Source organism: Motacilla alba, chromosome 5 (assembly GCF_015832195.1).
Source record: "Motacilla alba alba isolate MOTALB_02 chromosome 5, Motacilla_alba_V1.0_pri, whole genome shotgun sequence".
Lineage (NCBI taxonomy): Eukaryota > Metazoa > Chordata > Aves > Passeriformes > Motacillidae > Motacilla > Motacilla alba.
In genome coordinates, this window is record NC_052020.1 from 44,615,223 (window position 1) to 44,629,265 (window position 14,043).

The window sequence follows — 14,043 nt, forward strand, 5'->3', positions numbered from 1 at the left end:
ATAGGAACATAAATTGATAAGCTAGATAAAAGTCAAGATTTTTTACTCTAAATTACATTAGTTCTTTATAGTTCTGATAGCTAAAGTTCAGATACTATAATGGAATTTTTAAAAAAAAAATTATTTGAAGAATAGAACTAAATATATTTTAATAAATTTACTATTTGTAGGCATTTTTTTGTCTTTTTTTTTTTGTTTCCTACTTAAACATCTGATGTTTTAAATAGAAAATAGAGCAGAAAGTGAGCACGCTTGCTTACATTTTTTTTGTCACACAGGATAATTTTCTAAAAAAGAGACAAATTGCAGACAAACAGTGTTCTCTGACACTCCTTAAAAGCTTTTGAAGTGACATAGTTCCTTGTTCATGATACTGTTTCTTTGTCTGCTTGGGGTGTACTTCTTTCTGTTTGAGTAGAAAAGTTTTGCCTCAGGATAAGGGCTTTGAAAGAAGTATTTTCTCAGTATTTGAATGAGTACATCTCACAGCTGGCACAGATGCAGCTTTGGGTTGCAATTCTCTCTAGTCACGAGTGAGCTACTTGGTCTGTTCTACTTACGAAATACTTGGGAAGGAGAAGAAGATAACTGCCCTGAGCTTCCTCATACATAAGGAGTGCTTAAATTTAGGATATTTCCATGTCAACCTTGTGCTTTTGTCTTGTTTTGTATCAACTCAACTGCTTCTGAGGAACAGAACATGTCATTTTCATGAGGTGTAGATGAATAATTGGCTGATATAACTTCGTATCTTTTCTTAATAATTATTTTGCATAATGCAGGGAACCAGTCCTCATATGCTCACAAATGCTTCTACAATACAATTTATATTGTAGCTCAATGAACTGCTTTAGTCACTGAGAGTAAAGCATTTACAAGAGTTAAGCTGTTTATAATATACACTGAAGGGTATGGAATTAGCTTTTATCTATATAGGTGGATGCTGAAACTTTCCAGTCTTATCTGTTTTCTATAGTGCTGAGCTACCACTGCAGCTGCTTTATATGCAAACAATCACACTGGTAAGCCTCATTATTCTGCTTGCTAACACAGCCATTTGTTTGCCATTGTAACTGCATGTTATCAGTTCAGCATTTAATTATGCTGCAGTAGTAAAATACAGTTGACTTACATGAGACACCAACAAGAAGAGCTTATTTTGCCTCAGTTAAGTAAAAGAAAACTTCTTTGCATTAGGCACCAGCAACTCTGGATATTTTGGGGTACTGGAATAGTTTAGATAGATCTCACTGCTGTGAGAGAAAATTGTTATGAAGGAAATATATGGTATGATGACAGTGTGATCTGTGACTTAATTTTCACAATGAAATACCTGCATTTTATTATTCCTGTAAATAGCATTTACTGCATGCTACAAAATGTACATTCATCATAATTGAGCTTTAATTTAAAATACTGTGTTTGAAAGGAAAAAGAATGAAATAGTGTAGATTCTAAGCAATAACAGTAGCAGTGTTATGAGAAACTGGACCATTTATACAGTAAGAGTCTATTGCTAAGAATTTTTAAAAACACCTTTTTAGGGTTGAATGTTAGAATAGAAAATCTGTGTATATTTACAAGCTGTACTACCAATTATGTAGGTTAATATCCTACACTATATCTTACTGGTTTGCTAGTAATATATTACTATCTTACACTATCTATTTGTAGGTTAGAATGTAATGAATTTTCAATAAATGTATAAAGATTTCCAGTTTTGGTCATTGGGGTTTTTTTCTCTATGTGCCCACCCCAGTGGGAGACTTCAGAAGTCTCAGGACAAGTATTGATTATCTTGCAGAATCCTCACAGGCACTTTATTTTACAGTTGTTTTTGTGACTTTCGTTGACATTGAGTCCATTGTCACTTCCTGGTGGGGAAAACCACACATCCAGCCTTCAATCCAAATCTTAATCAGCTGATTATTTTCAAAAAGTGTTCTTGAGAATTTTCTCTAGGTTTATATTGTGCTCAGGCAATGCAGCCCCATTGAAAATGCACTGGATCTGTGTTTTAGTCTTACACTTTCAAAGTAGTTTCCACATGGCTTAATTTGTGAGATCAGGATGAACCTGTGAATCTTCTCAACTGGCATTATGGTTGTATGTCATAATAAATGTGTCACAGCCCATGTACAGGTCATACCATACTGCATCCACCCTTTCTCAGGCTTCCCATGGGGCACATGTTCCTTCAGTAACTTCAGTAATGTAATGCTTCTGCTTAATAGTTTTTACTTGGTTGACAGAAGTATACAGATGAATGAAACACATAAGGAAATCATCTTCCTTTTCTTCCTTTTGTCCTGCAGAGCTTATGGTCTGTGCTGGTGTCTCTTTGTCTTCCTATTCCTTGTTCAGGTGGTGGAGGTTCATGGACAAGTTAATTTCTGTGTTAGCCTATCTGAACTAAACTTCAAGTTTGTTAAAAACCTCAAATGGCTTAGAAATTTAATTTTCTTCTTTGGAAATACCTCTACTTGTATACATTCTCTTAAAAATCTTACAACACTTTGTTGCTGATTATGTGGACCTATATGAACTGCCCTAGTGTTAGGTATGATAGTAATTTTAGAAAGTTAGCTGTTGGTTTTGAATTGGGTTTTCTCAGATGTTATCATTTAGCTGTTGTTTTGCCTGATGCATTTGCATGGTGCCTGGTACAGCAGTGAGATTTTCCAGAATAACACTATCCTCAGCTTGTCTCCCTCACTGTTGCACTGTAAGCCCTGTCTGTAGGAGTTGTGGTGCTAGGTAGTTAGAGTACACATGGGAGAGTCATCCCTTCTGCATCACAGTTGTTGAATTTCATAAATAGTTTTATGTGTAGATGAAATAAATTGGTTTATACAAAATTTGTTTGCTGATAGGCTTCTGGTTTAATCTTCTAGTTCTGCAGCATGCCTGCCCATGGAGACTGTAAAATGTCATACATGATTTTGACTGATTGATAGAATATTCAGTGGCTGACTGTATCCTAGGTAGGAAAAGAACATACAACAGCTGTTTCCATAAGGTGTTTCAGACACATTGTAAGGCAAAATCGTAAGTGTGCATACCCTGTCCAGGTATTTATGCTTTGATATTGCAAATTTTTCAAAACTCTATGACTGAAATAAAATTTCTATTTAATTGTTCTTTCTAATTAAAAAAAAAAAAACAAAAACAAAAAAAGACCAATCCAACCAAACACTCCACCTTAAAATATCACTTGAATTTAGTTGTGTTTCTGTCTTATTTGTCTTTGTCACAGTGTCATAATACAATTTCAAAATAATCTTGAATTTTTAAGCATGGGATAATTATAGATAATGTCTGCCTTAGCTTGCCCAGGTGGTGTGAACAGAGTATATCCAGATTATTTGACTCAGTGGAATGATTTCTTGACTTCTAAAAATTTATTGATTAAACTCCTGGTTTGATGAAGCCATCAGTATTCTGTAACAGAGCACCAATGTTTTGCTAATGAAATAAACCATTTCCTTATTACTCTCTTATTTCCAGTGACTAGGTTTTAAAGTCTATTAGCACTGAGGCTGCTGTGAAACCAGTTTGATTTTACAAAAATTGAATTTTTTTACTTAGAAAATGCCTCCAAGTCGGTGACTCCCACTTACCAACTGGGTAGCTCCCAGTAATAGCTGGGAGTACCATCATAAGCAAAGCAGGGAGCTTGCAAAGTAATCAAATGTTGTTTAATTTTTTCCTAGAGTCTCTTGGAAGCAGAAGACGGTGTCTCACCCTCTGCTGGGCAGGCACAGTACCTATCAGGAGCACCATCTGCTTACGGCGAGGATTGCTTGGTTCACTCTAGTCCAGTGAAATGCACCAGGAAATGTTCTCAGAATCCAGCCGGGGCATCCCACTCAAGTGTCTGTGTGTCACGGCCACCAGGCAAACGCTCCGCGTTTCCCCGCAGTCGCTCCATCGAGAGTTTTGTGAGCGTTGGTTGTTCCCAGAGGTGCCAAGGACACCACCCCCGAGCCAGCGGCGGGGATCTTCTAGAGAGGCACTCTGAGTACTTCACTAAGAGCCGGAAACCTTTCACTCCACGCACTTTAGTATCAGATGCTAAACCTTTCCTGTCAGAGTACAGGTTTTACACTCCTGCTCGAAGGAAGAAGAAAAATCACCGCAAGCAGCGTGTGGAAGCTCAAACACAGACTGATATCATCAGGTACAGAGATTGAAACTTTATTTTGAAGCTCTGGAATTAGGATGTTATCATAACATCTTCATAAAGGCGAGATGTTTTGCTCTCATTACATTTGTACGCATTTGTATAAAACCAGAATAATTATACTGATGCCTTACTAGAGCTAACAACTAGAGTAATTCTTTTAGATACACCTTAGCAAAAGCTAGGAAAGAAAGTGATTTTCCTTTTTTCGCTGGAATATTTTCCTGTCTTCTTTCTGGAACAACTGTCTTAATTTATACATATTTGATACAAAGTGCCACTAAATTCAAACTGTGGAATCTCACATCTGCTGGGGATAATCATTCCCTCTCTCTTCCCTGTGCTCTCTGATGTATAGTTCTGTCTTGTAAAGATTTAACCAATATAAGCATGCAAGTAGTTCCCCACTATTGCCCCTGTAGTCTCATGCTTTCCAGTCTGTTAATTAAGACAGCATGCAAACATCCTTTTTTAACTCTTAATTGCAGCTCTTCATTGTTTTTTTTTTAATTTGTATACCTTTGTATATACCCTGTATAAAATATTTTAAACAAAATTAGTGTCCTCTTGCATTGAACTTCTTAGCAAGTTGAACAGTTCTGATTCGGTTTTGTTTCTGTTGATACTACCTTGTAAAGAGAAATCTTTTCCCTTTTGTGTCCTCCATGCCTGCATGTCCAACTCCAGTTTTGTCATAGAATAAATTAGGAATTTCCTAAGACTGGAATTATGATAGCTTTGGCTCTGTATTGCAACTGTTGATTTTCTGGCTGTGGGTTGTCTATTTTCCTGGTGCACTTTTAATTTTAGAATCATCTCCATTCTTAATTTTGAACAATTATTTTGAATAATTCAGTTATCCCCTGCTAATATGCAGCTAAATAATTAATTTGGATCACCTGTCTGGCAGAAATTTTCTGAACTGTTCAGTACTACATTCTCTTGAGGCCAATGAGGCATTTCCACAGTGGCACTGCTATGCTCATCCTGCATTTTTTGAAAGTAGTCTACTTGGGAATCTAATACCTCTCTAAATTTTGTAGCTTTCCACCTGCAGACAAAGTGCCTGTGAGGAAAGTTACGAGTGAAAAGCAGAAGATCAAATCAAAGGTAATAATGCATCTCTCAGTCACCTGGGTACTCTTCCCACCACCACCACTGTGGGCTAATACACTTCATCACTGCCACAGCAGTGAGCAGCTGATTTAGGTGTTTTTCTCTCTATTGCTATGACATGAGTTAGCTCCATAGAGGAGAGAGAATTTCAGAGCACTGAGTGGAAACTATAAGAAAAAACACTGAGGCGCATGAAGAGATCTCTTAATTTTTTGGTTTTTTATTGTTTCTATAAGTGCTTTCTCAAATATCTGCTGAGGTCATAGATAATTGGTACATGACTTCTCAGCAGAAGGAGGCATCCCATTTGTCTGTTTACCCAAAGTTTCTCAGAAAAGACATGGAATTTCTAGGGCTGCTTAATCACAGAGTTATTAGATTCATTTTAATGGTGAAATTTGCTGTGTATTTGCACTGATAATAAAGATTTTTGTTTCTGTGTTGCAGGCTGAAGATAAAAGATATACTTTGGATGAGCCTGAGAGAGGAATAGATGATTTTCAACAATCCATCCTAAGGTGCCTGATTTACAGCAAGAGGGAATATTTGAAATGTTCCTTTCTATACAGCTGGTCCTTAGGCCAAAAGTCTTCACTAGCATTTCTCTTTATGTCTTCTTCTCACAGAACTTTTATTGGGGTTTTTTTTTTATCAATGGCCTTTCCCAACTTCAAAATTCATTCTTTTCTTGTGATAAGTTCCACTGGGAAGCCAATTAAGAAAGAGAGCTCTGAAAAACATGAGTATTTTTGTCAGAATTGACTGATGAGACCTTAATGCATTTGTTAGTTCTGTACATCTGAGCTCACAGACTGTATAGTACTATAACTAAATACTGCATTGCAGGAGTATTTCCCACATTTTTTTCTGAAAACCTAATACTGGGATAGCTGCAATACAAGAGCAGTGTTGGAAGTCAGGCCAGAGCCCCAGGGCTCTGAGGGGATTCTCCTCATTGCTGACCTAAGTGTCGCTGGTTTGCTTTCTGGCCATTTCATACAAAGGCATTTTTATCTGAGGAAAAAAATTGTACTCTGAGTTAAAAAAGCATTCTTATGGCTAACAGAGACCGAATAGCATGTGAAGTAGCAACAAGGTCTTCTGAGTACTGCATCAAGTGAGGTGGTGTAATACTCTTGAACTGTAGTCTCAGGTTTCAGTGCCAGCAGGGGATTTTGCTAGTAGAGCAGGGTTTCGGGGTGTAATGGTGGGGTTTTTTGTGAAAGGGAGTCATATCATGGCACTCCATGGCTCCAGAAAACTACATGTAAGGTAGTATAAAAGGAGTTTAGAATGTTGTTCTTTTTCTTGCCCTCTGATTTCTGATTAGAGAGACATCATGGTGTCCTCAGAAGTCTTCACCAAAGAGAGCTGTCGATGCTGAGTAAGTATGCTTTTAAACCATTTTTCTTCTCATTTACAACATCAAACTAGAAGGCTTTCCTCAAAACTGATGAACTTGAAAAATAAAATACTTTAAAAATTTTATGTGAATCAAAAAACAAAGAAAATTCTTCTTAACTTCAGAAGATTGTACAGTGCCTATAGTTTGTTTCCATTTCTTTTTAGGTTTATAATCTCTGAAGCAAATATTGGCAAATGAAGCACCAAATTGAAAGGCATTCTTACCACATTACTGCACTGAAATTTGATGCAAATTAGAAGAGTTTTGAGTTATATTCAGAAACACTACTAAAGCTTCATCAAGTGGCCTTGGAAAAGTCACTTAATGCTTTGTGCTTTAGGACAGCCTTGTGTATGCCTAACTTAAGGCTTATAATACAGGTCTCAAATACCAGCTGTAGGTAACTTTCTTGACTATAGAGGGAACAAAAATTATAATCTTTACGCACAATAACAAATTTTATGTAATGAAAATCATGCAAGATGTATTCTATTGTCTATTTTCTGTTTATTAAGACTGGAGGATGACTCAGTAGAGTTTGGTTGGATGCTTTGGGAGACTTAGAAAGATGCTGTGAAAGAGAAACAGCACTGAAATATTTTCTTTTGGGGTTTTCTTTCCTGTTGTCTTTCAAGCAGAACTCCAGACTTTTTGAGATCCAGTTTAGAGTAATTAGCATCAACAACTCTTTTAGAGGTACTAAAATAAAGATAAGAGGTGAAAGTCACATCTCACACTAACAAGATTTTATCCATCAAGGAGATATGTTGAAATGAGTGGATGCTGCCAAATAAGCAGTTAAATCCTTTTCAGCTTCCATTTAGGCCCAGCAATTTTCAGCTGCAGTCAGATTCTCTAGAAGCTCTTTTGGAAGCCTATACCCAGAGCATCAAACTGCAATTGTTCACTTTTTTCCCAGTTAGCTCCCCTTTCTTGAGTGCAATGCAGGTTCTGAACTCTTGCCAAGATTCACTGATTCTCTTGCTTGGGATCTCTGTGCTAATTTATACCACAACAGAAAGTTAGCATAAAGGCACCATGGCCACCTTTCTAACAGTCTCATAGTTTGCAGTTTTTTATTATCCAGATTGAACAAAAGGTTTAGCTTGTCGTGATAGCCTTACCTTTATGAAACATAGCTGCTGATACAAGAACTATAAAATCTTCTTAATGGTCTTTCCGGTGAAGGTGATGAAACCTACTAAACTTTGTGTTTCTATGGTAGAGCATTTAACATTGGGGTTTCTATTCTTCCTGCAGAGAAGAGGAGCTTTTGTATTTAACTTTCATTGAAGAAGTAACAAATGAAATTCTTAGACTTGGCTTATTTTCTAACAGGTAGGTTACAGTTGTTTTCAGTTTTGTAATGCTATGTCAGAAACCCGGGGACCCCATAAGTAAGGGAAGTAGTGATTAGTAATAATTTCTTTATACACACATATACACAGTTAGACCTTGCTTTTATTTTGTTTCCTCTTCTTTTTGCTTTATGTAAGAAAGGGGAACTAGGAAATACCTTTGGGTCATCGACTTTGATCTGCTGCTATGTACCATCAGATAAAAGCTTCTGTTAAAAACTGACCTGGAACCCTAGGTGGAAAAATACTAAGAACTCATTTTAGTCTGCAACATCTGTTTTGCTAAATAAACTGAGTTACTAACCTTTTACACAACAGGTCCTTTGTTTGCCTTCTGTCCTTCCAGTTCCAGTATGAATCCAGTCTTCAACTTAGGTTGCAAGGGTTTACATTCCCTTGCAGATAAAAGTTCACCACCTGCTAAATCAGAATTTTTTTTCAATATGATAATGGTTCTTTCTAATAAAGAACTCTCAATTTATGCCAAAAAATTGCCGTATTTCTATACATATACAGAATCTTAACTAATTTTTGAAATTCTGCATTCAAGGCAGTCTAATTTCATAATATTCTGATCCTGCTTTGGGTTGATAATATTCCCAGCTGGTTTTGCTATTCTATGTGCTCTTATTTTTTTTTCTTCTTATGTCAAGGCTGTCAATAAGAATACTAAATACACCAAGTAAAAAAATTAATCTTTAAGAAATTTTGAGAGCAGTCTACCTCTGGCTCTTTTACAGTAATTTTTTCTTCCACTAGAACCCTTTTTACAATTTTTAAAATAATTTGGCATGTAAGCTAGGTTAAATTCACTTGACTTTCTAGAATTCTGTTCCAGTGACTGTGTACTTTAGTTGTCACAGAACAGTTTCTTTACAGAATTTTTTTTCTCATTCAGCCTAGGAAATAGGAGCTCTCAGGACTGAGGACTTTTCTCTGGATTTTTTTTTTTTTTTTTACTGAAAAAAAAAAGTTCCTTCTCTTTATTTATTCTTGTGTATAGCAGCCTCTATGGTGCATCCAAGAGATTTTGGATACTTCAGCATGCCAGTAGAATCACCACTGGATTGCAGCACGTAGGCACACCAGGTCAAACACACATGCATTGTACTACAGGTCACCCCACAATTGCCATGTGCTGCCCAAAGCCAAGTCTGCCTGCTGAGCATGTGTCCAGCAGGTTGCTGTCTACAGGTAGCCCTCTTTGTCAGAGTGGAATTGAAACAGTCTTAGAGGTGCCATTCAGCTAAGAGATGGAAATAAAAACATAGGGTCATTAGATTATGTACATCTGGTAAAAGTTGTTTTTCCTCCTGTGAAATGATTTGAATTTTTATTTATAGGATTCTGGATCAACTGTTTGAGTGCCATATAGAAGAAAATAAGAACCGCCTTGATGAGGTATGTGCTGCCCTTACAATAGTCTCTGCATGTGATTTAGGTCACATTTCCAAAGAGCAGGGCAAATGCACAGATCTATTGGAGGGTAAAAGTAACCAGAATACTCAGAATACTCAGTGGGGAGCCTCTCTCCCTCCATAAATGAGATCTGCTCACTCATGGGTCATGGCCGATCAGGAGTCACAGGTACAGTGACAAAGAATGGACAACAGTCAATTCAGTTTGGTGACACTCAGTGTTTCATTTAGTCTCTTGATTGCAAGCAGCCTTCCTTCTCTTCTGTCAGAGTTAAGTCCTGAGTCTGAGCAGGGCTCAGGTGCCATAGGGCTGGAGAAGTGTCACCCTTTTCCTCCTTCACCCCTTAGGCCAAAATGCGCCAGATGTTGGATGTGCTGAAATCAGACCTTGGCTGCAGCCAGGACAGCGACACAGAGCTAACCCATGCAGGTCAGGAAGCCTCGGGCCCACTGGATCAGCAGGAGTGTGATACGACAGAAGAGCTCACGTTTGCCAGTAAAGGTCACAGGCTGAGGAAAGCTACAAAAAATGAAGAATTCCTTGAGACCGTGGACTTTTCATTAAAGAAACCAAACAAATGTGGATCACCATCCCGGAGCAAAAGGTCAAGGGAGACACAGGGCAAGGAGAACTTCTCAGAAGATACCATGGAAATGATGGGTGCTGGGAGAGAGTCTGATTTCTGTGGTGCGGAATTTGAAGAACACCCAGACACTTCACCCACCTGTGAGGCAGCTTTAAATTTGTTTACTTGTGACAGTGATTTTGAAGTCAATAAGGAACTTGATGAACTTGATGAAAACTTTGCAGACGCCCTTCACATTTCACATAACCATTCATAACTGTAACCAAAACTTACCTGTTAAACAGGGATAGAGCTCCTTCTGTGGTAAACTGCCATTTGTCAACCAATAGTAAATTGTTAGGTTTATTTTCAGTTATTTCTGTTTAAATACTGCTAAGATCTCTGTAGCAGGATACTAATAATTGAGCATTAATCTCTGTATAAATTAGATCTTAAAGGATAAAGGGTCAGTTATCAGAATAATTTTTTGTATTTTTCCCATAATTGTATAACTCGAAACAAACTTGAGAATATTAAAACTAGATTTATATTTTTAGAGCTGTAATAATAAGTTATGGAATATTTATTGATTTAAGTAAACTAATTGATAGCACAGTTGTGGTCCTGCTATAAAGGTCTGAGATGTTGTAGTCTGCAACAATTCAACAACTTAACATAAACTTAACATCAAACAATGTCCTCTTCCAGAATGGACAAGCTGTTCCACCATAATAGTGTACTATGTTACCACTTGCAGAAGCCCACAAGTGAAAAATCAAACTATTTCACAAGAAGAAAATCCAAATTTTAACAGATCTATGTAGATTAATGACTGCAGCTTTTTATTTTCAGTTCTTTACTGAATGAGACTGCTAAGTTCAATTTCTTGCACTGATGACAGCCATGGCATAGCTTTCTGCATCAAGCTTTGGTTTTGGAAAAGGATTGAATTGCTTACTCTTTGATGACTAGGACTGTGTAGAAGAAGACACATCAGGCACCTTGTACAGCAAATGGAAAAGAGGTGTTGTATTTTCTGGTTTAGGTTTAAATTGAAGCTAGTACATGCAATGCATGAAATCAACCCAAGTGTTATTGTTTAATCAGAGTACAGCTATTGCCTGACATTCCTGTTGCTGCAGAATGAGCTTAACAGGTTCTGAGGAAATGCTGGCAAGTTACATTGTCTTGCTGTAGGTAAGGAACTAGGAGAAGTCTTAGGAAACTTGGATAAAGCCTGTCCTCTGATATCTCCTAGGGTCAGTTTCTAACCTTCTTCCTCCCAGGACAAGGCCAAGTTGTACTAGTTCTTACATAACAACTGCCACCACCTTCCTCCCTTGTGCCTCGTGAGCATCGACCAGAGTCTGTGACTCCATCGGTCAGATGACCCTTTGCAGCTCAAAGGAGCTCCAATAGACACAGACCACTGCTTCACTTGGGAAGCATAAACTTTTAGACAAAAAGGAAATGTCAAAAAACAGCTAGAGGAAGCCAGTCAGAGAAAAACATGTCTGGCACAATCACAGCACTGCAGTGCAAAACGTAGTTCCCAAAGAAAGCAAAAGGCACTTTCCTGGGTGCCTTGTCCACAATAATAAATTGCTCTTGTTGACAATGACAGGAGACCAGAGTTTATTTTAGCCAGATTCATGTGGCTGGGCAGATGGGCACCAGCCTTTCATCTGCCACACTCAGTTGGCTGCCTTGTAAATCTGGGCTGTAGCATGAGTGCTCTGGCTCACTGAAAAGCAGGTGAGATAATGTGAAGACTTCTACATCCCCCCATCAGAGCCTGTCTTGTTGAAAAGATGTGACCACAGAGCTGAGTCGGTACAGTGCAGGGAGGGTTTGTCCTCAATCACAAGTGGTCACAGACCTTCTCCTATCCTCAAGGAAACTCCCTCTCTATTCCTTATCCCAGAGAGCTGAACAGAAGGGATGCCCTAGGAAGCTTGTTTATATTTTACAAAGAATTCTGACACACAAGGACTGGTTTGAAAACTAAAGAGTGTGCTTTGATGCATACAAGTATAAAGCCTCTTTTCTCCTCAGACAGGACTTCACCCATTCTTCGGGCCCTCCATTCCAAGTTCTCCGTTCTTGGTCAATAAGTGGAATTTAAGGTTTTTTCCCCTTCCTATCTCTACACTTGTGACTTGTACATCATAAAAAATGTCACTCAGCAAACTTTGGCTTCTTGTCTGCATGAGTCTGATTAAAGATTAGTAAGAATTTCACATTCAAGTTCTGTAAATGCAAAAATACTGTAGGAAAACACCACAGCAGTGAACCTCACAGAAAGGCGCAAGTAATGACATACTCATTTCCTGTAATACAAGTAACATAAAAATAAATAAAAACCTTGACCATATTTCCTGTTGGTGAACTGTCTCAACATCAATGACTTTTATTTTCTGGGTAACTTTTTTTTCTAGGTAACAGTAACTTAAAAGAGGAAATAAATTGGTTTAGACAGACCTTTCACAAAGAAAGCACCTGTGTGCCTAAACTGTAAGTGTGAACGTTTATCGGATCCACAGTGAAATGTCTATTAAAGAACCAGAGAATTACACACCCCAGTGTCCAGCAACTGGAACAATCAGTCCAGTCCACACACCTGGTTTCTCTCATTGTAGAGGCACTCCTATAAGATAGTAGGGAAAAAACATTCTAGATAAACGTTACCTATATAAAATCAGTTTGTCTGCAGATCCAAGAGCAAATTCAGGCTGCCTTGAATTTAAGACTTGCTCTCCTCTACTCACATTTACTTTTAAGGTGGTGCTTAAAATGTAAGTTGTTTAAAGGCCTTGATATGCAAGCCTGACCCACATCACTGATAAGATTAATTAACACTGCAAGATTTGGGGATTTTTTCTGAGAGTTTTAGTTGGTTGGGTTTGAATTTTTTTCTCTCATCACATTTTACTTTGTGTTATACTCGAGTCTTGGCACAAGCAGTAGCAGAACAAGGCAGTCACACACCATTACATATCTGAATCCTTCAGATGTAACAAACTTAGGAGCAGTCAGCAGCAGTGATCTGCAATGTAAAGACTTTTTTCTGCCCAGATTCATGTGGGTGATGAGTACATACATCATAACATCAATGTTTTTTCAAATTGACAAAAGCCTGCTAGTGTTACTTTGCTCTAACAAAATGGCCTCTTGTCTTTAAAGCTACAATTTTGACATCACTACTCTTTTTTTCAAAGGTAAGATTCTGTTTATTTGCAAAGCAAAGTGGGGCTTTTGGTCATTTGAAGTAAAGATTAACAGGATCAAAGAAAAAAAGTGCTTACATGTCTTAGGGCTGACCAGAAAACAACCAGCTTCCAGCTGTCCTTTTATCCTTGATCCACCTAGTGTTTAAAGCTCCTATAGAGTTTTCATTTAGGCTTAGCTGCAGAATGACATCACAATTTTGTTTCTCTGCATTTCTATACATTTTATCATTTGTAGCTATGCAAGAGTAGTTGTAAGAATGATGCAGTTCAACTGACAGATCTCATGATTCAAGTACAAATGGCTCCATTGGACAATGGGAAAAAAAGGCCACTGGTTTCCTCAGCAATGTTTTGTGCAACGTTTATGAGTAAGAGAACTAGAACATCAGCATAAATAAAAATTAGGCCCAGGAGTTTCATTTGTAGCCCCTAAGGCAGGCTGTTCCATTGTGGTGACAGCAGTTTCTAACCAACAAGATGTTCTAATAATGTCCTTTAGTGCAGAACTACTGTTCCAGTGTCTGAGTACCTGGGAGAGGCAGCAATCCCAGGCCACAGCCTGGAGTAAGTAGAAATAGCAATGGAGGATGAATGTTAAAGAGAATACAGGAAGAAAGGACCGGCAAAATGGAAATTGTTACTGATTCCATCTTTTAAAGTGAGACCTTTTATTGGCTAGACCACAGGTGCAGTGTAGAGATTTAGGTGCCACTTGTTAACATTGGCCTTCAAATGTAGTTTACCTTTCTATGTATACCTAACGCACG

General features: G+C 37.9%; 1 protein-coding gene across 2 annotated transcripts in view; it reads left to right on the plus strand.

Annotated features, from left to right (window-relative positions):
- The window catches only part of SPATA7 (spermatogenesis associated 7), a 34,694-nt gene extending 22,265 nt beyond the window's left edge, over window positions 1-12,429 (plus strand). For both annotated transcript variants that reach the window (XM_038138957.1, XM_038138958.1), the window contains exons 6-12: window positions 3,714-4,180; window positions 5,227-5,293; window positions 5,747-5,817; window positions 6,630-6,683; window positions 7,965-8,042; window positions 9,406-9,463; window positions 9,829-12,429. In XM_038138957.1, coding sequence (XP_037994885.1) covers window positions 3,714-4,180; window positions 5,227-5,293; window positions 5,747-5,817; window positions 6,630-6,683; window positions 7,965-8,042; window positions 9,406-9,463; window positions 9,829-10,323 — 1,290 coding nt within the window. In that variant the 3' untranslated portion in view covers window positions 10,324-12,429. The remainder of the gene's footprint in view (window positions 1-3,713; window positions 4,181-5,226; window positions 5,294-5,746; window positions 5,818-6,629; window positions 6,684-7,964; window positions 8,043-9,405; window positions 9,464-9,828) is intronic.
- The last annotated feature ends 1,614 nt before the right edge of the window (window positions 12,430-14,043 follow it).